Genomic DNA, 26,312 nt, shown 5'->3' on the forward strand with positions numbered 1-26,312 from the left:
ACTCTCCCTCTTATGTTGGCATCTCCTGGATGACAGGTCATCCCTGCATCTTGTCCACTGCCCTGGGTCAGAAGCAGCGTCGCAAGACACAGCACATCCACAGCAAGGCCACTTCATAAAATTGGCAACCCCCCCCCCCTCTCCATCCCCCTATGCAGAAAAGGAGAAGACTGGGAGAAATCCCTTCAGGCTGCATCAATTTTTTTGCACACATACTACCTCACCCCCATCCCCCACCCATTACACCTCATGCATCACAACCTCATCCATATACAAACATTCTTTATTCACCCCTGTCTTCTGTCCTCTCCTGTCCTTCCTCAACAGACATTCCCCTCTTCCCCAAAGCCCCTTTTACTCCATCCATCCATCTCATCCTAGGTTGCCCCCTCATGTTCACTCCCTCCATATCTGTCTTCCACACCTCTTTTACTAGTCTTTCTTCACTCATTCTTTCCATGTGTCCAAACCATCCCAACACTCTTTCATCCACCCTATCTCCCAACTCCCTTACCATCCCCATTCTCCTCTTCACCTCCTCATTTCTCACTCTATCCAGCCTAGCAACCCCTGTCATACTTCTCAGACACCTCATCTCAAACACATTCAAACTCCTTCTCTCTTCCTCTCTTATGTTCCATGTTTCTGCCCCATACAGTGTTGTTGGCACAATCACTCCTTCATACAATCTCCTCTTAGCCTCCATTCCCAAATGTCTATTTCTCATTACACTTTTTAATCCACCAAGGCATTTACTCGCTTCTCTCAATATACATTCTACCTCCACCTCCACCTCTCCCTTTCCTGCCACATTTGCATCCAAGTATCTAAAACTATCCACTTCCTCCAGTCTCTCTCCCTTAATGCTTACTTCCAGTCTACTGCCACTTTCACCTCTTTTACATCTCATCACCTTACTTTTACCCACATTTATCTTCAACTCTCTTCTTTCACACACTCTCCCAAACTCTGTCACCAACTTCCTCAATCCCTCCTCTGATCCTGCTACAAGCACAGTGTTGTCTGCAAACAACAACTGGCTCACCTCCCACTTTTCTCCATTTTCTTTAAATATCTCCAATCCCTGACCCACCACCCTTGCATTTACCTCTCTCACCACCCCATCCATGTATAAGTTGAACAGCCAGGGTAACATAACACATCCCTGATGAAGTCCCACCTTTACCTGGAACCACTCACTCTCTCCATTTCTAATTCTGACACTTTCTCTACTACATACATACATATACCAAGGCTTTTTCCCCCTTACAAGGGAGGTAGTCAAAAAGAAAAAGGCATAAAACCATTCCCACCCATTCCATCAATAAATACATTCCACTCCCCTCCACCCTCCCTCTTATCTTAGCACCTCCTGGATGACGGGTCATCCCTGCACCTTGTGCACTGCCCTGGGTCAGTGGCAGTGTTGCAAGGCACAGCACATCCACAGCAAGGCCGCTTCATTAAATCAGCGACCCCCCCCTCTCCGTCCCCCCATGCATAAAAGGAGAAGACAGAGAGAAATCCCTTCAGGCTGCATCAAATTTTGCTGACACATACTACCTCACCCCCCATTCCCCCACCCATTCCACCTCATACATCACAACATCTTCCATATACAACCATTCTCCATTCACCCCTGTCTTCTGTCCTTTCCTGTCCTTCCTCAACAGACATTCCCCTCTTCCCCAAAGCCCCTTTCATCCCCTCCATCCATCTCATCCTAGGACATCCCCTCATGTTCACTCCCTCCACATCTGCCTTCCATACCTCTTTTACTAGTCTTTCTTCACTCATTCTTTCCATGTGTCCAAAACATCCTAATACTCTTTCATCAACCCTATCTCCCAACTCCCTTTCCACTTGGGGATCGTTGCCACCTGCGTAGAGCCGGTGGCCAGGGCTGGTTGCCGCCGTTTGGCCCCCAACTCTTGGGGTTGGGGGGTGGTCCCACGATGTAGACGCTGCAGCTCCAGGACCACTAAACACTGTGATTGCCAATAAAATACACGAACAAAAAACACAAAATTGGCAAAACTTTATCAATACACATGATCACAAAACAAACACCAGCAAATTGTACAAAACACTCAACAGCATTACACTATCCAACAGTAACACAAAACGCTCTCACGTAGCAATAATCACAACAACAGACAATCTACCCTCAAACAGACAACAAGCAAACACACTCATAAATCATTTTGCACAGACAAGCCATCTCACTTCTCACCCTGATGACCGACGCACTATTCGATGTAAGAAAGACTTTCCCACAGACTCAGACTATAGACCCTTCATAGACAGTCAGACAAAACACATAATACATAATCTCAAGCACTCATCCGCCTGTGGCCCTGATAACATAAGTAACATCCACCTAAACCACATTGGACCACAAGGTATACACGCACTCACAAACATTGCAAACTACAGCTATTCACACAACACTATACCCGACATCTGGAAGCATGGTAAAATAATCACCATTCCAAAACCGAACAAAGACCCAACAATCCCAACATCGCACCGCCCAATCACACTTCTCTGCACCCCCTCTAAAGTCGTTGAACGCCTAATACTTAAACTTGTCACACCACATATTCCCCTTGCTGACTCACAACACAGTTTTAGGCCACTACACTCCACAAACACTCTTCTGATAAACCTCACACAAAGAATTTTAGATGGCATCAATTCAGATAGGCCCCACCACAGAACACTTCTTATAACATTAGACATTAGTAAAGCTTTTGATGCTATCCCCCGCCACAACCTAACAAATAAAATATATAACACAGACATACACAATAACACCAAAAGATGGCTGGCCAATTATCTGGCAGGTAGGAATGCTTACGTGTCATATAATGGCCAGTCATCGCACATCAGAAACATTAAGAATGGAGTACCACAGGGCTCTGTTCTATCCCCCATGCTCTTTAATCTATACATGCATGGCTTACCCACACCAGACACCTCAGTAATACAAATCTCTTCCTACGCAGATGACATAACAATCACATGCACACATCGTAACACAGACAAAGCTGCAGAAATAATCCAGCCATACCTTGATACACTCAACACATGGTTCATCACAAACAGACTCAAAATAGCTCCAACCAAATCTACAGCAACACTTCTCACCAACTGGACAAAAGAACACAAATACATACCTCATCTCTACATCAACAACACTCTAATACCACACACAAACACACCGAAAATTCTTGGTGTAACATACGATACATCCATGTCTTTCAAACAACACATCACAAACATAAAAAACAAGTGCACACCTAGACTTAATGCACTTAAGTCAATCACTGGAACAACATTTGGACAAAACAAAGAAATTAATACAACAATATAAAAACAATGCATACGCTCAGTGATGAAATATGTGAGTCCTGCATGGGCTCCTAATCTCAGTGAGACACACCACAACTCTCTTCAAATCATACAAAACAAAGCCCTAAAAACAATTACAGGCTGCACAAATACAACACCTACAGACCATTTACACCATGAAACAAAAGTCCTCAAAGTCAAGGACCACCTCGACATGAGAGGCACACAAACACTTGCTGCAGCCACCACAAACACATCACACCCGCTACACTACATAGCAGAGCACCTACACACACCAAGAAACATTAAAACAACACCCAAAGACCTGTATCACACACAGATACTCTCTTCTCTTCCTCCACAACTACCAAATACCAGCCTCCGGAAACATATTCATAATCATATCACTCACCGCTCCATTAACACACTGAAAGACAACACACTGCTGCATGCCAGACCCCCTGATATCCACCCTTCTGAATCCTCTCTCCCACGAAAGGACAGAGTCCACCTGGCCAGACTGCGGTGCGGCCACCACCCATCAGAGGTTGGATGACCGCTTTATGAACAGCTGCCCAGGATGTAACACTTCACCCCATACCATACAACACATAATGGAAGACTGCATTATACACAATCATGCACGCAAACAACACAACATACACTCTATAAAGAATTTGTGGGAAAACCCAGTTTCAGCTGTGGCATTCCTTGGGGAGACGGGACTGCTCGGACAGACAGTATAGGGAACAACAACAACAACAACTCCCTTTCCACCCCTGTTCTCCTCCTCACCTCCTCATTTCTCACTCTATCTAGCCTAGTAACCCCCATCATACTTCTCAGACACCTCATCTCAAACACATTCAAACTACTCCTCTCTTCCTCTCTCATGTTCCATGTTTCTGCCCTATACAGTGCTGTTGGCACAATCACTCCTTCATACAGTCTCCTCTTAGCATCTAATGTCAAATGTCTATTCCTCATTACACTTTTTAATCCACCAAGGCATTTACTCACTTCTCTCAATCTACATTCTACTTCCACCTTCACTTCACCTATTCCTGCCACATTTGCACCCAAGTATCTAAAACTATCCACTTCCTCCAGTCACTTTCCCTTAATGCTCACTTCCAGTCTACTGCCACTTTCACCCCTTGTACATCTCATCACCTTAATTTTCCCCACATTTATCTTCACCTTTCTTCTTTCACACACTCCCAAACTCTGTCACCAACTTCCTCAATCCTTCCTCCGATCCTGTCACAGGTGCAGTGTCATCCGCTAACAACAGCTGGCTCACCTCCCACTTTTCTCCATTTTCTTTAACCATCTCAAATCCCCGACCCACAACCCTTGCATTCACCTCTCTCACCACTCCATCCATGTATAAGTTGAACAGCTAGGGCGACATAACACATCCCTGACAAAGTCCCACCTTTACCTCGAACCACTCACTCTCTCCATTTCTAATCCTGACACATGCTCTACTACTCTCGTAAAATCTCTTGACAGCTCCCAGAAGCTTTCCTCCTATCCTGTACATCTGCAAAACCTCCCACAGTGCCTTCCTGTCTACCCTGTCGTAAGCCTTTTCCAGATCCATAAAAACCCAAAAAACATCCCTCCCCTTTCCTATAGCTTTCTCACATGTCTGTCTTACTACAAAAATCTGATCTACACAACCTCTACCTGTCCTAAATCCACACTGTTCCTCACCAATTACTCCCTCTGTTCCTCTCCTAATCCTCTCAATCAAGATCCTCCCATAAGCCTTCCCAACTACATTTAACCCCTTCACTCTGGGCCAAAATCTCGCGGGCAGCATTAGCTGCCAGACGTGCGATGTTGCGTCATAATACTCGCATTATAAAAAGTAAAGTAACCCCTGTATTACTCGTTCTCTTTCACCCTTGAATTTTGATAACCATAAAAAATATGATGAAGCCAGTTTACAGAGTATGGGGGTCTTGCAGGTACAACTACAATAAATACAATCAAGACGCTGATATGGCAGCCTCGTGTACCCACTTGCTCCTCATGACGCCTACGTAGGCGTCACCGCATGGAAGGGGTTAAGCTAATCCCTCTGAAACTACTACACTCACACTTGTCCCCTTTTCCCTTGTAAAGTGGAACAATACAGGCACTCCTCCAGCCCTCTGGCACTCTACCCTCTCTCAAACATTAAATAACCTCTCCAGCCAGTCCACCATCACTGTACCTCCTTTTTTCAGACATTCTGCATGGCAACCATCCAGACCAGGTGCCTTACCTGCTCTCATCACCTTAACAACAGCCTTCACTTCATCCTTCCTTATTTCTCCTCCATTTTCATCACTCATCATGGTCATTTTCTTAGCACTTCCCACTGCAACTACCTTTCTCTCCCTATCCTCCTTCACATTTAGCAACTCCTTAAAATACTCTGCCCATCTTCCTCTTACTGCCTTCTTCCATTATCACCTCTCCATCTGCACCTTTTACCTTTTCTTCTCTACTTGATTCACCTCCTCTTCCTCTCTTAATTTCTTTTCAAAACAGGGCAGTGGACAGGATACAGGGATGACCCATCATCAAGGAGGTGCCAAGATAGGAGGGAGGGTGGAGGGGAGTGGAATATATGGGAAATGAAATGAGTGGGAGTGATTTCTATGCCTTGTTCTTTTTGGCTACCCCCCATGTAGGGGGGAAAAAGCCTTTGGTATATGTATGTATCTTTTTATTACTTTCAAAATTTTCTGTCATACTCTTACCCCATTTCACATCTGCTCTCCTCTTTGCCTCATTTATCTTGTGCTTTACTTCTCTTCTCTAATTTCTTTATATTCTTTTTAGTACTGGGTGTCCATAGTGTTGCTGCATAGTCCAGTTTTGATGTTATTAGTGTAACTAATATATTTTTTTTATCTTTTCCTCATGCAAGTAGTCAAATGCCACTTTCATTGACCTTAATAGGTTGAAGGTTTCTCCGACTATTTTATTGATATGTTTGTCCAGTGACATGTCTTTGCTGATTATTACTCCAAGGTCTCTTTCCAAGTTCACTTTTTTAACTTCTTCACCTATTTTATAATTTCTTGATATTCTGTTTTTACTTTTTCCAAACTCCATTATATTACATTTCTTGATACTGAAATTCACCTCCCACTTTTGAGTCCATTTCCAGATTTTGTCCTGGTCTAACTGTAATGATTCACAATCGTCCTCTGTGTTTACTTTCTTAAGTATTTTTGCATCATCTGTGAAGAAATTCATATAACACTACTCCTTCATCCATGTCATTTATATATATGGCAAACATGATTGGAGCCAGTACTGAACGTTACGGGACACCACTTATCATTTCTTTCCGATTCGAGTATTTGTCTAATACTACCCTCATTTTTCTCCCAGTCAGGAAGTCTTCCAACCATTCCAATAATTTTTCTCTGATGCCACCTATTGATTCTATTTTTCTTATTAGTTTCCTGTGTGTTACCTTATCAAATGCTTTTTGTAGGTCTAGAAAGGCACAGTCTGCCCATCTATCCCTCTCTTGTATTATTTCTATTAGTCTCAAATAGAAGCAGATCAGGTTTGGTGTACATGATCTTCCTTGTCAAAATCCAAATTGATTTGAATTCAGTATAGTTTTTTCTTCCAGATATTTAACCCATCTACTTTTGATAACTTTTTTCACATATTTTTGCTACTGTGCTTGTTAGGGAGACTGGTCTGTAGTTGGTTGGATTATCCTTGTTTCCTCCTTTATATATTGGTACAATATTTGCATTTTTCCAGTCCTGTGGTACCTTTCCTTCTTTGAGTGAGTATTTAATTATATTGTATATTTTATCTGTTAACTCCTCTATGCATTCTTTCAGTATCCAATTTGCAATTCCATCTGGACCATGTGATTTTCTGACATCAAGGTTTTTTATTTGGTCACTGATTTCCTTCTGTGTTACAGTTATTTCTCTCTCTCTCTATTTCCTCACAGTCAGGTGAGTTCTCAATTGTGAATACCGATTTGAAATGATTGATCATAATTTCTGCCATTTCTAGTTCTTCTGGATTTTTAGTTCTTCTGTGTATTTACCTAGTTGTATTTTATAGGAAGGGGAGCTATGCTCGTGGTGACCCGTTTTTGTATCTCGCAAGATCAAGTTTGTTCTTAAATTCTTGTATTGTGTTTGCACACACTATTTCTTCATCCAATTTGTTCCATATATCTATCACTCTGTGTGGGAGGCTGTTCTTTTTCAGGTCTCTTCTTTAGTTATCCTTTTTTGAGTTTCAATGCAAGTCCTCTTGTTTTTCCTTTGTCCCACTTTAATAAGTCCTCTCTATCAAGATATTTTTTTCTTTTCATAATTCTGTAGATGGTATGTAGCTCCCCTTGTTCTCTTCTTTGTTCCAGGGTTCAGCCATTCTTTGTTCATATGTCAGGTTTGAAAGTGTTGGGGCCATCTTTGTCATTGCTCTTTGTATTCTTTCTACATACATACATATACGTATACCAAGGCTTTTTCCCCCTTACAAGGGAGGTAGCCAAAAAGGGAAAGGCATAAAATCATTTCCACCCATTCCATCCCTGAATACACTCCACACCCCTCCACCCTTCCTCTTACCTGAGCACCTCCTGGATGACGGGTCATCCCTGCACCTTGTCCACTGCCCTGGGTCAGAAGCAGTGTCGCAAGACACAGCACATCCACAGCAAGGCCGCTTTATTAAATCGGCGATCCCCCCTCTCTGTCCCCCCATTGCATAAAAGGAGAGGACGGGGAGAAATCCCTTCGGGCTGTGTCAAATTTTGCTCACACATACTACCTCACCCCCCACCACCCCGCCCATTCCACCTCATGCAATCACATCATCCATATACAACCATTCTCCATTCACCCCTGTCTTCTGTCCTCTCCCGTCATTCCTCAACAGACATTCCCCTCTTCCCCAAAGCCCCCTTCATCCCATCCATCCACCTCATCCTAGGACGTCCCCTCATGTTCACTTCCTCCACATCTGCCTTCCATACCTCTTTTACTAGTCTTTCTTCACTCATTCTTTCCATGTGTCCAAACCATCCTAATATTCTTTCATCAACCCTATCTCCCAGCTCCTTTTCCACCCCTGTTCTTCTCCTCACCTCCTCATTTCTCACTCTATCTAGCCTGGTAACCCCCATCATACTTCTCAGACACCTCATCTCAAACACATTCAAACTCCTTCTCTCTCCTTCTCTTATGTTCCATGTTTCTGCCCCATACAGTGCTTTTGGCACAATCACTTCTTCATACAGTCTCCTCTTAGCATCCATTCCCAAATGTCTGTTCCTCATTACACTCTTAAATCCACCAAGGCATTTACTCGCTTCTCTCAATCTACATTCTACCTCCACCTTCACTCCACCTTTTCCTGCCACATTTGCACCCAAGTATCTAAAACTATCCACTTCCTCCAGTCGCTCTCCCTTAATGCTCACTTCCAGTCTACTGCCACTTTCACCCCTTGTACATCTCATCACCTTACTTTTACCCACATTTATCTTTAGCTTTCTTCTATCACATACTCTCCCAAACTCTGCCACCAACTTCCTCAATCCCTCCTCTGATCCTGCCACAAGCGCAGTGTCGTCCGCAAACAACAGCTGGCTCACCTCCCACTTTTCTCCATTTTCTTTAACCATCTCCAATCCCTTGCCCACTACCCTTGCATTTACCTCTCGCACTACCCCATCCATATATAAGTTGAACAGCCAGGGCGACATAATGCATCCGTGACGAACTCCCACCTTTACCTCGAACCACTCACTCTCTCCATATCCAATATTCTTTCTAATTTTCTTATATTCTTTTTTGTACTGGGTGGCCATATTAGCACTGCATATTCCAGTTTTGGCCTTATCAGTGTTTGTAATATTTTCTTAATCATTTCCTTATCCAGGTATTTAAAGGCTACCTTTATTAATCTCAACAAATTGTATGTTTCTCTGACTATTTTATTTATATGTTTATCTAGCAACATGTCTTTGGTGATGATTACTCCTAGGTCCCTTTTAGAATTTACTTTCTCTACTTCTTTTCCATCAATTTTAAACTGTCCTGATATTCTCTTCTTGCTTATTCCAAATTCAATTATACTGCCTTTCTTGATGTTGAATTCTACCTCCCATCTCTTGCTCCACTCCAAAACTTTGTTCAGATCACTCTGCAATGAGTCACTGTCTATTTTGGAGTTTATTCTCTTTAATAATTGTGTGTCATTCGCAAAGCATTTCATGTAACTTTCAATGACTTCGTCCATGTCATTTACATATATAGCAAACATTATCGGAGCTAGTACTGATCCCTGTTGGATGCCACTACTCATTTCTTCCCATTTTGAATATTTGTCTCTGAGCACCACTCTCATTTTTCTTCCATGAAGGAAGTTGTCCATCCAATTCAATAGTTTTCCATGTATTCTTCCTATTGTTTCCAGTTTATATAGTAATTTTCTGTGTATAACATTCCTCACATTTATATCCTTCTTAGTCAGGAACATAACTCCACCACCTTGTTTTACTTCTCTGTTTCTAATCTAATAATTATATACACCATGTCCTACACTGTTGGGTGGTAATGGACCTTTCAATTTTGTCTCCACAATTCCCATTATGTCAGGTTCATTTTCCATCAGGTAATTCTGTTCATTCAAGCCTGTTATTAATCCATCTATATTTGTGAAGGACACATTTTAATTTTCTGTTACCTCCCTCCTGTTTTCTGTTACCCTTCAGTTTTTCTCTGCTATGAACCATTTCCTCACTTTCATATCCACTACTTTCCAATAGAATTTCTCTTTAACTCTGTTCTCTTCTCGTTTTTTTTTCCTTAGCTTCTGTTCTTTTTGTTTTCTCTCCCTCTCTTTCCTCTTTATTCATCTCTCTTTTTATCCATACCTGTTTGTACTGATCACTTTCTGCTAGTTTTCCTGTTTTTGATAAGATATTCTCTGCTGTCGTTTGTGATCTGAATTTAACCTTAATTGGTCTGGTCTTGTCTAGACTGTATTTCCCTAGCCTATACATTTCTTCAATTTCTTTTCCTATTTTCTGTTCACCTTGAAATATTTTTAGTACCTTGTTCACTCTTTCTCATCTCTTACTCTTGTTCTATTTGGATTATGTTTCTCTTCCATTCGTAATATAGATATATATATATATATATATTTTTTTTTTAATCTGCTAAGTCTCTTACTATATTCTCCTCTCTCATCACTTTAGTAGCTGTGTCCTTAGTGGGTTCATTCATCTGTTGTTTCACTATATCTCAAAATTCAATTTTGCTATTCTCCTAAACCTTTTCCAACCACTTACCTCTTTTGCTATGGACTCTTTATTCTCTTTATTATTCCTCTTTAATTCCTCATTCTCATCCTTTACATCTTTTAACTGTCTTTTTAATTCTTCTATTTCTTTATTTAGGTTTTGGTTCTCCTTCTTTAGTTCTTCCAATTTATCAATTCTTTGTGTAATGAGTGCCAGTTGATTAAACCTAACCTCCCATGATTCGTTCATTTTTGCTAGTTTTTCCTCTAGATTTGCTAATCGGGGGAAGTTGTCACCTCCTCCCTCATTGAATCCATAGAAATAATTATCTCCATTTTCTGTTGCACTGCTCTTATCTATATCTCTAATTTTTATGCCTTTACTGATTTCTTCAACTTCACCTGTGTCATCTGCACATCTCTTGTAATTCCTTCTGACGTCTGGGACCTGTTTGTCCCCTTCCTCATTTTCTTACATTTTTCTCAATAATCCCTCACCTTCTCCTTTTTCTTCACCTTCCCACTACACCATGAGGTTTCCCCTTCCCTACTAATACAACACAGGTACTCTCTCGTCGTTGAAATCCACGAAAAATGTGTTTCTTTCCGGAGTTCCAATCTTTGCTGTTAATTTGACAATTGTGTGTGTATGTGATTTTTTCTTTTTATTTAGTTTTGGTGGAAGAGGGATCAGTATGAATGTGATAGTTTTAGAGAGATCAATCTGTTGAGGGTAGTCTGTAGTCAGTGCTGTGTATGAGTGTGTGTTAATTGAGAAGATTAGGAGGGGGACATAGGGAGTAATTTGAAAGGAGCAGTATGGGTTTAGGAAATGAAGAGAGTGCATAGATAAAGTGTTTGTAGTAAGATATGTGGGAAATTTGTGATTTTTTTATGGACTTGGAGAAGGCATATGACAAGGTGAATAAAGAGGCATTATGGAGTATATTGTGGATGTATGGGATAGAAGGAAGTTTGTTGGAGATGGTCAGAGGTTTTTACACAAGTAGTAGAGTCATGTGTGACTGCCAGGATGGGAGAGTGGTTTAAGGTGAATGTGTGGTTGTCATGGATGCATGATGTTGGCATGATTGTTTGATATATATATATATATATATATATATATATATATATATATATATATATATATATATATATATATATATATATATATATATTGAATCAGAGTTGACAAATTTGAGTAGATTTGGTGTAGGAAAACTCAGAATGACAGTGGGGGTACTTTATTCCCTTACATTTCGGCTGTATGCCTTCCTCAGAGAGAATGACAAACGTACATACCTCTCGCCTTATTTACAAGAGCTCCGGGGGTTCTGCCTCGCTGGTTGTCATGGAGGATTATTGCTCATCGTAGGATTATGTCTTCTTGTGGGATTGCGTCTTGTTGGCTGCATAGGACGGGTCACAGCACAGGCCATCCTATGTAGCCAACAAGACACAATCACCACAAGAAGACATAATCCCACGATAAGCAATAATCCGCCATGACAACCAGCGAGACAGAATCCCCGGAGCTCTTGTATATAAGGCATACAGCCGAAACGTAAAGGAATAAAGTACCCCCCGCCGTCATTTTGAGTTTTCCTACACCAAATTTACTCATATATATATATATATATATATATATATATATATATATATATATATATATATATATATATAGATATATATATATATATATATATATATATATATAGATGCTCACCTGCCAAACAGGTTAGGACATTGCTACTTGTGGTGGAGGTCGAGGTAATGGTGGTTTGAACCAGGCCACTGGCAAGTTGAACCAAGGGTATGGTTAATTGAATTCCATGCTACAAAGTCCTTTGTAAGGGGCCCCATCCTAGCCTCCTGATAGGGATGTTGACGACATTAGACTGAATCAAACTTTGGGAAAAATCAGTTAATTCACTTGCTGCTTCAAGACTTGCTTAATGAAAACCCATTACCCCACAGCAGCTGGCAATGGTCCTTGGGCCCTTCCGTTGATCTCTTTAGGAAGAAACATTGGACTGATGCCTGTATTGCATTAGTGTGCGATTGTTTCTATGTCACTGGTTTAAAGTAGTTTAAGGAGAGTAGTTGCCGAATGTTGGCTCTCCTTATGTGTAAATGGGAAGGAAATACAGTTGAAGTTGATAAAGAGAGATCTTGGCCTTTCAGTTGAGGGACCGAGTGTCAGCCCTTGGGGCTGACACTCCGAATAGAAGTGAGATAATTGATGGGGTTTGAAGGTGGGTGGCAGGGAGATGATTCTCTTTGATATCTTTCTCTGGTTAACCTCTTCAATAAGAGTCAAATTTTCAAGTGCAGCATCAGATGCCTGATGTACAATGATTCAGTGATGCATCACAATACTTGCACTATAAAATATAAAGTCACTACAGATTTACTTATTCTCTTTTACTCTGTGTAATAATAAACACAGAATTTGGGGGTCACTCAGCTACAACTACAAAATAAATATAATCAGGATGCCAATGGCATCTTCATATATCTACTCATGCCTTATGCCTATATAGGCATCATCGTATAGAAAAGGTTAAGAATAAAATTATGAGATGTACAAGGAGTGGTGTTGATGGCAGGTGGGATGTGAGCATGAAGAATAAGTGGCTGGAGAAAGGGGAGTTTTAAGTACTTGGGGTCACACGGCAGTGAATGAAGGTATGTGGAGGTGAATTATAGAGTGAAAGGAGCAAATAAATGTCACAAAAAAGGGGAAAGTGTTTTGGGAAGTAGGTATCTGTGAGGGAGATCCATAGCAGTATGGACAAGAGACCTAAGATTTAAGAAATGTAGAAGAGTCTGAATGTGTTTGAGAAATATGATTTGTGTTACAAGTAGTGATGGGACAATTGTTATACAAGTTCTGATACTGCTACTACTAATTCCAATATGAGCCCTATTCTGATGCCTACAATTATTATAATTCATGGTTATTTTCAAGCCCTGCTGTTGGTTTAGGAAACAAATACATCATGAACAAAGTACATTCATTAATAATTTATTGGGTTTGAAAATTTAGAGCAGTATCAGGACTCATATCAGAATTGTAATAAATTTTTGTATCATCCCAATATTTGTTACAAGAATACAAAAAATAGTGAGAAATATGGAGGGAAGGCAGAGAGAGGGGGTGGAAAGAGAGCAGACAGATAGGGTAGATCAAAGCATGCCGAGATGGTTTGGGCATATGGAAAGAATGGGTGAGCAAAAAAAAGTGTGGAAAGTAGAAATAGTTGAAGTGAACTTAAGAGGAAGACTGAGAATAAGGTGGATGGATGAGTGAAGGGGGATTTGGATGCAGAAAGAATATATGTGGAGGAGGGAGGAGAAGGTGTAAAAGATAAGAATGTATGAAGGGAAATTGTGAATGTATGAAAGGATGATGTGGTCCAAAAAGAATGTTCATCTCATCCACTCTGAATTCTTTTTAATGTATGTGAAGACTGGGGAGGAATAGGGGCATGACTTTGTACTGAAATGGTGAGGTAAACCAGCTCCAGTTTTGGACCCTGCTGCATTGTCTTTGACCTGAGCACTGTGGCAGAGGTCAGATATGACTCTTCATCTGTGTGGTGCTGAGAAGGGAGAGGTATTAGGCAGATTATAATGTCTACCTATGAAACTAAAATATGTATATTTATATACATTTTTTTCCCCTAATTTTCAGATGACTTTAGAATATTCTGTGGTGACCTTGGTAATGATGTCACAGAAGAGGTACTCTCCAGGTACTTCAGCCACTACCCTTCCTTCCAGAAGGCTAAAGTGGTACGGGACAAGCGCACCAACAAGAGCAAAGGGTACGGCTTCATTAGTTTTAAGGACCCACAGGATTACATCAAGGCTATGAAAGAGATGAATGGTGAGTACAGAATCCTTCAGAGTTGTCTTGACCTTTTCATTGAATTGTTACTGCTTTGTCTTCACTGCTGTGTCTTGCAACGCTGCTTCTGACCCAGGGCAGTGGGCGAGATGTAAGAATGACCTGTCATCCAGGAAGAATCAAGATAAAAGGGAGGGAGGTGAATGGGAGTGGAGTATGTGGGGATGGAATGGGTGGGAGTGGATTTTATGCCTTTGTTTTTTGGCTACCTCCCTTGTAAAGGGGCCTTTGGTATATGTATGTATTACTGCTTTTAGTAATTGCTAGGGGATGCTTGGTGGCTGAGCAGGTTAGAGTGTTGCTACGTGAGGCAGAGGTTGAGGTGACAACAGTTTGAACCCTGCTGCTAGTGAGTTGGGCCAAGAACATGGTTCATAAGTTCTATGCTACAAAGTCCTCTGTAAAGGGCACCCTCCTATCCTCCTGATAGGTGGAGTTTGTGATGTTAGAGTGAATCATCATCAGAAATTACTAGGAAGTATTTGTGGTACACTGTATTGCTGCATTGTTTCTGACCCAAGCAATGTGGTAGGGAATAGTGATGGGCCTTCATTTACAGCATCATTGCACTGCAAGCCAGCACTCCAACTCTTGTGGGGAAGGAGTTGTGTGTGTGTATATGTATTTACCTAGTTGTATCATACAGGAAGGGAGCTATGCTCGTGGTGACCTGTCTTTGTATCTTTCAGCATCAATTTTTTTTCTTAGAATCTTGAATAGTGTTTGCATACACTGTTTCCCTATCTAATTTATTCCAGGTCACCACTCTATGTGGGAAGCTATTTTTTTTTTCAGATCTCTTCTATAGTTATCCTTTTTGAGTTTCTTTTCATGTCCTCTTGTTTTTCCATTGTCCCATTTTAATAAATCATCTCTAGGATTTCCATTCCTTTCATGATTCTATAAATAGTCAGTAGATCTCCTCTTTCTCTTCTTTGTTCCAGAGTTGGTAGTTCCAATTTGGACAATCTTTGTTCATATGTTAATTTGGAGAGAGTTGGTGCCAACTTTGTTGTTGCTCTTTGTATTCTTTCTAATTTCTTTATATTCTTTTTAGTACTGGGTGTCCATAGTGTTGCTGCGTACTCCAGTTTTGGTCTTATTAGTGTAACTAATATTTTTTTAATCATTTCCTCATCTAAGTAATCAAATGCCACTTTCATTGACCTTAATAGATTGAAGGCTTGTCCGACTATTTTATTGATGTGTTTGTCCAGTGTCATGTCTTTGCTGATTATTATTCCAAGGTCTCTTTCTGAGTTCACTTTTTTGACTTCACCAATTTTATAATTTCTTGATATTCTATTTTTACTTTTTCCAAACTCCATTATACTATACTTCTTGATATTTAAGTTTACTACCCACTTTCTGAGTTTTCTTTTTTTACTTCTTTTGTAAAATTGGTACAAAGGAAGTAAAAAAGTAAACTCGGAAAGGGACCTAGGAGTAAATATCTCAAATGACATGACACCAGACAAACATGTCAACAAATTAGTTGAAGAAACTTTTAACTTATTAAGATCAATGAAAGTAGCCTTTGACTACATGGATGAAGAAATGGTAAAGAAAATACTAGTTACACTGATAAGACCAAAATTAGAGTATGCTGTGACACTATGGACACCTAGTTAGAAAAAAATAATAATAATAAACTAGAAAGAATTCAAAGAGCAACGACAAAGATGGCACCAACGCTCACCAATTTGACATATGAACAAAGATTGGATAAACTAAATCTACCAACCCTGGAACAAAGAAAAGAAAGGTGATTTGTTAACCTTCTGCAGAATTATGAAAGGGATGGAAATTATTGATAGAGATGACTTACTAAATTGTGTGTATGTATGCATGTGTATTTACCTAGTTGTATTATATGGGAAGGGGAGCTATGCTCGTGGTGACCCATTTTTGTATCTCACAAGACCAAGTTTGTTCTTAAATTCTTGTATTGTGTTTGCACACACTATTTTTTCTTCCTGTTTGTTCCATATATCTATCACTCTGTGTGAGAAGCTGTTCTTTTTCAGGTCTCTTCTGTAGTTATCCTTTTTGAGTTTTATTGCATGTCCTCTTGTTTTTCCTCAATCCCACTTTATTAAGTCCTCTCTATCAAGGCATTCTTTTCCTTTCATAATTCTGTAGATGGTTAGTAGGTCTCCTCATTCTCTTCTTTGTTCCAGGGTTGGTAATTCTAGTTGTTGTTGTTGTTGTTGTCGTTCCCTAGACTGTCTGTCTGAGCAGTCCCGTCTCCCCAAGGAAGGCCACAGCCGAAACTGGGTTTTCCCACAAATCCTTTATAGAGTGTATGTTGTGTTGTTTGCGTGCATGATTGTGTATAATGCAGTCTTCCATTATGTGTTGTATGGTATGGGGTGAAGTGTTACATCCTGGGCAGTTGTTCACAACACGGTCGTCCAGCCTCCTCTGGTAGCTTAGAAGTGCTGGTAATTCTAGTTCGGCCAGTCTTTGTTCATATGTCGGGTTTGAAAGTGTTGGGGCCATCTTTGTCATTGCCCTTTGTATTCTTTCTAATTTTCTTATATTCTTTTTTGTACTGGGTGACCATATCAGTGCTGCATATTCCAGTTTTTGCCATACCAGTGTTTGTAATATTTTCTTAATCATTTCCTTATCCAGGTATTTAAAGGCCACCTTTATTGATCTCAACAAATTGTATGTTTCTCCGACTATTTTATTTATATGTTTATCTGGCGACATGTCTTTGGTGATGATTACTCCTAGGTCCCTTTCAGAATTTACTTTCTTTACTTCTTTTCCAAATATTTTATACTGCCCTGATATTCTATTCTTTCTTTCCCCAAATTCAATTATACTGCACTTCTTGATGTTGAATTCTACCTCCCATCTCTTGCTCCACTCTGAGATTTTGTTCAGATCACTGTAATGAGTCACAGTCTATTTCGGAGTTTATTCTCTTTAATAACTTTGCGTCATCCACAAAGCAGTTCATGTAACTTTCAATACCTTCATCCATGTCATTTACATATATAGCAAACATTATCGGAGCTAGTACTGACCCCTGTGGGATGCCACTACTCATTTCTTCCCATTTTGAATATTTGTCTCTGAGCACTACTTTCATTTTTCTTCCATGCAGGAAGTCCTCCATCCAATTCAATAGTTTTCCATGTATGTCTCCTATTGTTTCCAGTTTATATAGCAATTTTGTGTGTGGTACCTTATCAAATGCCTTTTGTAGGTCCAGGAATGCACAGTCTGCCCAGCCATTCCTTTCTTCCAATATATCTATCAATCTTGAATAGAAACAAATCAAATTAGTGGTACATGATCCTCCCTGTCTGAATCCAAATTGCCTCGGGTCCAATATATTTTTCTCCAGATATTTTGTCCATCTATCTTTGAAGATTCTCTCACAAATTTTAACTATTGTACTCGTTAGGGACACCGGTCTATAATTTGTTGGGTCTTCCTTATTTCCCCCCCTTATATATTGGCACTATATAGGCATTTTTCCAGTCTCCTGTTTGTTTTCCTTCTTTGAGTGAGCATTCAATTATTTTGTTTTTCCATACATCAATCTACCCTTTCTATATTGTTAATTTTTTCCCATGTATTTTTCCTCATTTAGTTCCAGTTCTACTAATATGTGGTCAGTTTTATTTAGTGGTGTCTTATATTCAATCATGTCCACTACTTCAGGTTCTGATGTGATTATTAGGTCTAGTCTCAATGGCTCTTCTTCATATCTATACCTAGTATTCTCTTGTATCCATTGTGTCATTGTATGTTCTATAATCATATCAAGTAGTACATTTCCCCATAGGTCATCTCCACCTTTCATTGTCATCTCTTCCCAGCAGATTTCTTTACAATTAAAGTCACCCATTATAACTATTCTTTCTCCATCTTCCATTATCTTATTTAATGTTATCCTTATGTCTTCTAACATATTTTTGTGTTCTCTCTCTTCCCACGAAGCCATTTTAGGAGGCACATAATTTACCACAAACTTCCTACTCTTGTCCCTGTCCTTCTATTTCCATCATAATCATCTCCACTCTGTTCTTTCCATATATAACATTCCTCACATTTATATCCTTCTTAGTCAGGAACATAACTCCACCCCTTTGTTTTACTTTTCTGTTTCTAATCCAATAATTATATGCACCATGTTCTACACTGTTGGGTGGTAATGGACCTTTCAATTTTGTCCCCACAATTCCCATTATGTCCAGTTCTTTTTCTTGAGGTAACCATTCAGTTCATTCAAGCCTGTTATTAATCCATCTATATTTGTGAAGGACACTTAATTTTCTGTTACCTCCATCCTGTTTTCTGTTTTCCGTCCATTTTCCTCTGCTATGAACCATTTCCTCACTTTCATATCCACTACTCTCCAATAGAATTTCTCTTTAACTCTGTTCTGTTCTCATTTTTTCCTTAGCTTCTTTTCTTTTTGTTTTCTCTTCCTCTCTTCTTTATTCATCTCTTTTTATCCATACCTGTTTGTACTGATCACTTTTTGCTAGTTTCCCTGTTTTTGATAAGACATTCTCTGCTGTCGTTTGTGACCTGAATTTAACCTTAATTGGTCTGGTCTTGTCCACATTGTATTTTCCCAATCTATATATTTCTTCAATTTCTTTCCCTATTGTTCATCTTGAACTATTTTAGTACCTTGTTTACTTTTTCTTTCTCATCTCTTACTCTTGTAGTCCTATTTGGATTATGCTTCTCTTCCTTTCATAATATGATTATACATTTCTTTTTATCTCATACTATATTTTCCTTCTCTCTCATCACTTTAATAACTGTGTCCTTAGTTTGTTCTTTCATCTGTTGTTTTACTATATCGTTAAATTCAATTTTGTTGTTCTCTTGGACTTTTTTCCAACAACTTACCTCCTTTGCTATGGACTCTTTATTCTCTTTATTATTCCTCTTTAATCTTCATTTTCATCCCTTCTCTTAACTGTCTTTTTAATTCTTCTATTTATTTAGGTTTTGATTCTCCTTCTTTAGTTCTTCCAGTTTATCAACTCTTTGTGTAATTAGTGTGAGTTGGTTAAACCTAACCTCCCATGTTTCATTCATTTTCTTTTGGTTTCTCCTCTAGACTTATTAGTCAGGGGAGGTTGTCATCTCCTCCCTCATCAAATCCATAGAAATAATTATCTCCTCGTAACATTGAGCTTCTATTATCAATATTTCTACTTTTAATACCTCTGCTCACCTGTTCAATCTTGTCTGTTTCATCTGCACACCCTTTGTTGACACCCTCTTTGATGTCCAAGGCTCGTTCTTCCCCTTCCTCATTTTCTTCCATTTTCCTCAATAATGCCTCCCCTTCTCCTTTTTCTTCACCGGCCCACTACACCACGAGCTTTCCCCTTCCCTACTAATACAAAACAGGTACTCCCTTTTTGCTGAAATCCACAAAATTTGCGTTTTTTCTGGAGTTCCAATCTTCGCTGTCTGTCCAACGTGTGTGTGAGAGAGAGAGAGAGAGAGAGAAAAGTCACAGCATCATCCTTAGATCAGGCCATATATGAGCTCTAAGCTCTCATCTGGGAGGGTAATAGCTGTCATTCCTAACTCCAACGTATGATATAAGATTGTGGTGCATCACAAAGTGTGAAGATAAGAAAGAAAACAATTTGGTGTGGGATGTGTGTAGGGAGGATGCATACATTCACTGGCTACCTCCCTTACAAGAAGGAAGAAGCCTTCTTATATATAGATAGTACACAAGTAGTGAACATGGTTCATAGTATCAGGTTTATATGAGTTTGCTTGTTTCCTCTCTCAGTGTGTATTCTTAGCTTCAGTTGATATGATAAGTTGAGAAAGAAACAATGGGTGGAGGACGGGAGTGGAATGGGTGAGGGTAGGTGCATGCCTTTGCTGGCTACCTCCCTTATCAGGGGAAATAGGCCCTTGGTATATAGATAGATAACTGCAATTGACTTAAGTGTGTATTTACCTAGTTGTATTTTACGGGACTAGAGCTATGCTCATTTTGACCTGTTTTTGTATCTCTCCATATCCAGTTTGCTTTTGATTTCATGTATAGTTCTGGCATTAAATGTTTCACTGTTCAATTTGTTCCAGACGTCAATCACTCTGTGTGGGAAACTGTTCTTTTTCAGATCTCTTCTGTAGCTGTCTTTCTTTAGTTTCTTTGCATGTCCTCTTGTTTCTCTATGGTCCCATTTTAATGGATCATCTCTATCAAGAACTTCCATTCCTTTCCTAATTCAGAAAATGGTCAACAAATCGCCACTCTCCCTTCTCTGCTCTAATGTTGTCAGTTGTAATTTCTCCAATCTTTGTTCGTATGTCAAATTTGATAGTGTAGGTGCCATCTTAGTCGTTGCTCTTTGGATTCTTTCTAATTTCTTTGTGTTTTTCTTTGTGTTAGGTTCCCACATTGATATAGCATATTCTGGTTTTGGTTTTATCAATGTAATAATCAATTTCTTAACCATCTCTTCATCCATGTAGTCGAATGCCACCTTTATTGATCTTAACAAATTGTAAGTCTCTCCAAATATCTTGTTTACATGTTTGTCAGGTGTCAAGTCATTTGAGATAATTATTCCTAGGTCCCTCTCTGAGTTAACTTTCTTTACTTCTTTGTCTCCAATCATATATTTTCCCAAAAACTATTTTTGCCTTTTCCAAACTCCATTATGCTACATTTCATGATGTTGAAATTCATTTCGTATTTCTGACTCCATTCCCATACTTTATGTAGGTCATGTTGTAACAATCTGCAATCTTCTTCTGTTTTCACTCTCTTGAGCAATTTAGCATCGTCAGCAAAGAAATTCATCTAACAATTTACTCCTTTGTCCATGTCATTTATGTATATGGCAAACATTAAGGGAGCCAAAACAGAGCCCTGAGGGACGCCACTTTTTACTTCTTCCCATTTCGAGTTTTTATCTCTAAGTACCATTCTTATCTTTCTTCCATATAGAAAATCCTTCATCCATTCCAACAGCCTGCCTTGAATTCCTCCTATTTTTTCAATTTTGCCTATTAATTTTTTGTGTGGTACCTTGTCAAAAGCCTTTTGCAGATCCAGGAAGGCGCAATCCGCCCAACCATCTCTTTCTTGTATTATTTCAATCAGTCTTGAGTAAAAGCATAATAGGTTTGTGGTGCACGATCTTCTACTTCTAAAACCAAATTTTTTGGGGTTTATTATATTGTTTTCTTCCAAATGTTTGATCCATCTGCTTCTGATGATCTTTTTGCATGTTTTAGCTATTGTACTAGTGAGGGACACCAGTCTAAAGTTTGTAGGATCTTCCCTGTTTCCTCCTTTATGTATTGGCACTATGTTTGCATCTTTCCAATCTTGTGGTACCTTTCCCTCTTTTAATGAGAAGTCTATTATCTTATGTATTTTATCTGTCAGTTCGTCAATGCACTCTTTTAATATCCAATTTGCGATATCTGGTCTGTGCAATTTTCTGACATCCAGGCTTTTTATTTGATCTCTTATTTCCTTCTGAGTTATTGTTATTTCCTTCATCATGGGTGAACTTTCTAATTGGTCATCCTCCTAGTGGTGAGAGTTCTCGATTGTAAAAACAGACTTGAAATGTCTGATCATAACACCTGCCATCTCTGTATCATCTGTGTATTCCTTATCACCTTCACGTAGTTTTACTATGTCATGCTTGTCCTTTATTTTGTCATTTACATATCTGTAAAAGAGTTTTGGCTGATCCTTACATTTGTCTACAATATCCCTTTCATATTCTTTTTTTTTTCTTTCCTGCATATGTTTACATATTTGTTTCTAAGTACTTTATATGTTTGCCATTTGGATGGCAATAACAGCTTTAACTTCTTATTTTATAATGCGTGTATTGTGATGCATCATCATACATCAGGCAGCCTAATGTGTGCACGAGTATTTGACTCGTATTGAAGAGGTTAAAGAAGTATCTCTGCTTAATCATCTTGCAGAGAAAGTAATGGCTCAGAAGTTTAAAGGTTTAAGAACGAAATAGTCAAGAACTGGTTAACCAACAGAGTGGTTAACAAATGGAATAGACTTAGTAACAATGTAATGAGTGTTGAAACAATCAGTTGTTTTAAGAGAAGATAACTAGGTTTAGGGGTGATAGGTGGTAAGGGACATGGAATGCCTAGTGTAAGCCTTATGGTCTCTTGTAGTCTCCTCCATTCCTATGTTATGTCCTATGCAAGATGTCATTATTCAGCTGAGGGATCGACTTGGTAAAGCACTGGGTCTGCATCATTTGACAGCCTATTATATTCTTAGCTATCCCTTCAAATGAACAGAATTGCCTGCCAATAGTCACAATGAGGTTGAGAAAATTAGGTAAATATAACAGAATCAAGAGACTGATGGTGGACATCTGCATGTGGTTCTGCAAGATGGACAACAGAACTCCCCATTTTCAAAGTCCTTCAACCCCCTCATCTTCATCAGAAGGTGCAGCCATGTGGGGCTGACACTGTCTCCAGACTGGGTCCAAGATCTCTATCAATTTTAGTTGTATTTCTTACTTTTTTCACATGGAGAACTGACGGCTGGTGACTGGTCCCCTCCTCCTCCTCCTCCTCCTCCTCCTCCTCCTCCTCCTCCTCCTCCTCCTTTCAGATGGTGATGTAAAACCAGATCTACACTAATACAACACAGATATCAGTCCAAAGTTTCTTCCCAGAGAGATCTGTGGGGAGGCCTGAGGACTGTTGCCAGCCACTGTGGGACTGCAAGTGTTCCACATGAGGCAACAATTAATTAATCAATAATCGGCCATATATTTTCTTGTGAGATGGCCAATCTGGAGATGATAGGAAAAAATATGGTTAAACTAGTGTTGTACTAAATTTTGTTATATATTGTAGACAAGACCTCTCCACTGCATGAATTTTGGAAATTCTTCAGTGGTGTGAGGAATTGCATGTTGCATGTACATATTGAGGATTTCATATTTTTGTTTTTGGATTTTCATTTTTTATGGATGTGGTGAAAACTCATCATAAGGTCAACAAGAAGGCATCATGGGGAGTGTTGTAAATGTATGTGATAGGGAGAAAATAGTTGAAAAGTTTGAATTAGTTGTAGAGCTTGTGTTAGGGTTAGAAATGGTGAGATTTAGTGGTTTGAAATTAAGGTGGGACTGTGCCAAGGTTATGTAATGTCACTGTGGTTGTTCACTGTGTACATGAATAGGGGTGGTATGAGAGATGAATGTGAGGGTTATGGGGCAGAGGTTTGGAGATGGTTAGTGAGAGTGGAAGGAAATGGGAGGAGAGCCAGTTGTTGTTTGCTGATGACACTGCTTGTGGCTGGATCAGAAGAGGTTTTAAGGCAGCTAATGGTAGAGTTTAGGAGGGTATATTAGAGGAGAAAGTTGAAAATAAATGTGCGCAAAAGTAAGGTGATGAGATATACAAGGGGAGAGGATGGCAGCAAGTCAAAGGTAAGTCTTAAAGGAGAGAGGCTAGAGGAAGTAGGTGATTTTAAGTATTTAGTGGCACATGTACTAGGAAATGGAGGAGTGCTGGTGGAGGTAAACTGTAGAGTGAGGGAAGCAAGTAAATGTCTTGGGGGAATGAAAAGTGTCATGAGAAATAGGTATCTAAAGATGAACACAAATAGAAGACTGTATGAAGGAATAATTGTACCTACAACACTGTATGGGGCAGAGGCTTGGCATTTAAGGTAGGCAGAAAGAAGAAAATTAAATTAACGTAAGACAAAGTGTCTGAGAAGTATGGTAGTGGTTACAAGGATGGAGTGAGTAAGAAATGAGGAGGTGAGGTGGAGAGTGGGGGTGGAAAAGGAGCTGGCATACAAGGTTGATCAAAGAATACTGGAATGGTTTGGGCATATGGGAAGAATGGGTGAAGAAAGACCAGCAAAAAGATTGTGGAAAGCAGAGGTGGATGGAGTGAACTTGAGGAGAAGACCAAGAATGGGATAGATGGATGGGGTAAAGGGGGCATCGGGTAAAAGGGGAATGTTTGTTGAGCAGAGAAGGAAGAGGCAAAAGGTAGGTGTGAGTGGAAAGTGGTTGTAAATGGATGATATATTGATGTAGCCTTGTCTTCTCTAATTACTCATAAGTGGACAAGAGTAAGGGTTACAATGTAATGAAGCAGTGGGGGTAAACCAGCTTCAGCTCTCAGGCCCTACTATGGAGGTGTTATGTCTTGCTGCATTGTTTCTGACTGAGGCAAAGGGTTCAAAACAGGGATGATCTTTCATCTGCAAGAAGCTGAGATAGGAGAGAGGATGGATGGGTGTATGCTTTGACTTGGCCACATCCATTTTAAGGGGGAAGGGATCTTTTGGTATATATGTATATATCATTATTGTTATTATTATTATCATTATTATTATTTTTATTATTATTATTATTATCATTATCATCATTATTACCAGTGTTATTACATATTCTAAATTGTATTAGTTGTAGGAGGGTCCAGTAGTCAGTTCCAGGTAGGATATAGGTGACAACCATTCATGATGTCACTCATTTCTTATCTGATTCCTTAGTGACCTTGATTGTGCATTTGGATCAACTTTGGCCCAAGTGGCATTTGACCTGGTTCCATATTTCAGTTCCAGCAACAGAAATGATGTGTGTATATATATATATATATGTTGTCCTTCTGTCCAATATATATATATATATATATATATATATTAAGGGAGGGAGATTGCAGGAAGTGGGTAGCTTTCGGTACTCAGATGTGAATGTGGCAAGAAAGGGAGTAGAGGTGGAGATAGAATGTTGATTGAGAGAAGCAAGTAAATGCCTTGGGGGATTAAAAAGTGTAATGAGAAAGAGACATTTGGGAATGGATGCTAAGAGGAGATTGTATGAAAAGGTGATTGTGTCGACTTTACTATATGGGGCAGAAACATGGAATATAAGAAAGGAAGAGATTAAATGTGTTTGAGATGAAATGCCTGAAAAGTATGATAGGGATTACAAGGCTGGATAGAGTGAGTAATGAGGAGGTGAGGAGGAGAGCAGGGGTGAAAAGGGAATTGGGAGATAGGGTTGATGAAAGAGTATTGGGATGGTTTGGATAAGATGGAAAGGATGAGTCAAGAAATATTAGTAAAAGAAGTGTGGAGGGCAGAGGTGGAGAGAGTGAACATGAGGGGGTGACCAAGGATGAGATGGATGGATGGGGTAAAAGACATTGGGAAAGAGGGGAATGTCTATTGAGGAAGGGAGAAGACAGAAGATAGGGGTGTGGAGAATGGTTATGTATGGATGATGCTGTGATACATGAAAGGGATGGGATAGGGGGGTGAGGGAGTATGTGTGAATGATATTTTGATGTAGCCCGAAGGGATTTCTCCCTATCTTCTCTTTTTCTGCATGGGGGAATGGAGAGGAGGGGGTTGCCAATTAAATGAAGCAGTCTTGCTGTAGATGTGCTGTGTCTTACTACATTGTTTCTGACCCAGGGCAATGGGCGAGATGCAGGGATAACCCATTGTCCAGGAGCCAGGAAAAGAGGGAGGGAGGGGTCATGAATGGGAGTGAAGTATGTGGAGATGAAATAGGTGGGAGTGGATTATGCCTTTGTCTATGCTACCTCCCTTATAAGGGCAAAAAAGCTGTTTGTATATACATATATATATCTGTGTATGTATATATATATATATATATATATATATATTTTTTTTTTTTAATGGAGGACTTAGAATGGTTTGACCCTCAGTATATATTACCAGTCTATAAAAGTACACGTTGATTTC

General features: G+C 39.6%; 1 protein-coding gene across 1 annotated transcript in view; it reads left to right on the forward strand.

Moving 5' to 3' along the window:
• Positions 1-26,312, forward strand: part of LOC143025220 (uncharacterized) — a 111,659-nt gene that overhangs the window by 20,401 nt on the left and 64,946 nt on the right. Inside the window, exon 7 of the mRNA XM_076184682.1 lies at positions 14,345-14,539. Within this exon, the coding sequence (XP_076040797.1) occupies positions 14,345-14,539 (195 nt within the window). The remainder of the gene's footprint in view (positions 1-14,344; positions 14,540-26,312) is intronic.

This window comes from Oratosquilla oratoria, chromosome 5 (assembly GCF_046742065.1).
Source record: "Oratosquilla oratoria isolate Oo_2021 chromosome 5, ASM4674206v1, whole genome shotgun sequence".
In the NCBI taxonomy this organism is placed as follows: domain Eukaryota; kingdom Metazoa; phylum Arthropoda; class Malacostraca; order Stomatopoda; family Squillidae; genus Oratosquilla; species Oratosquilla oratoria.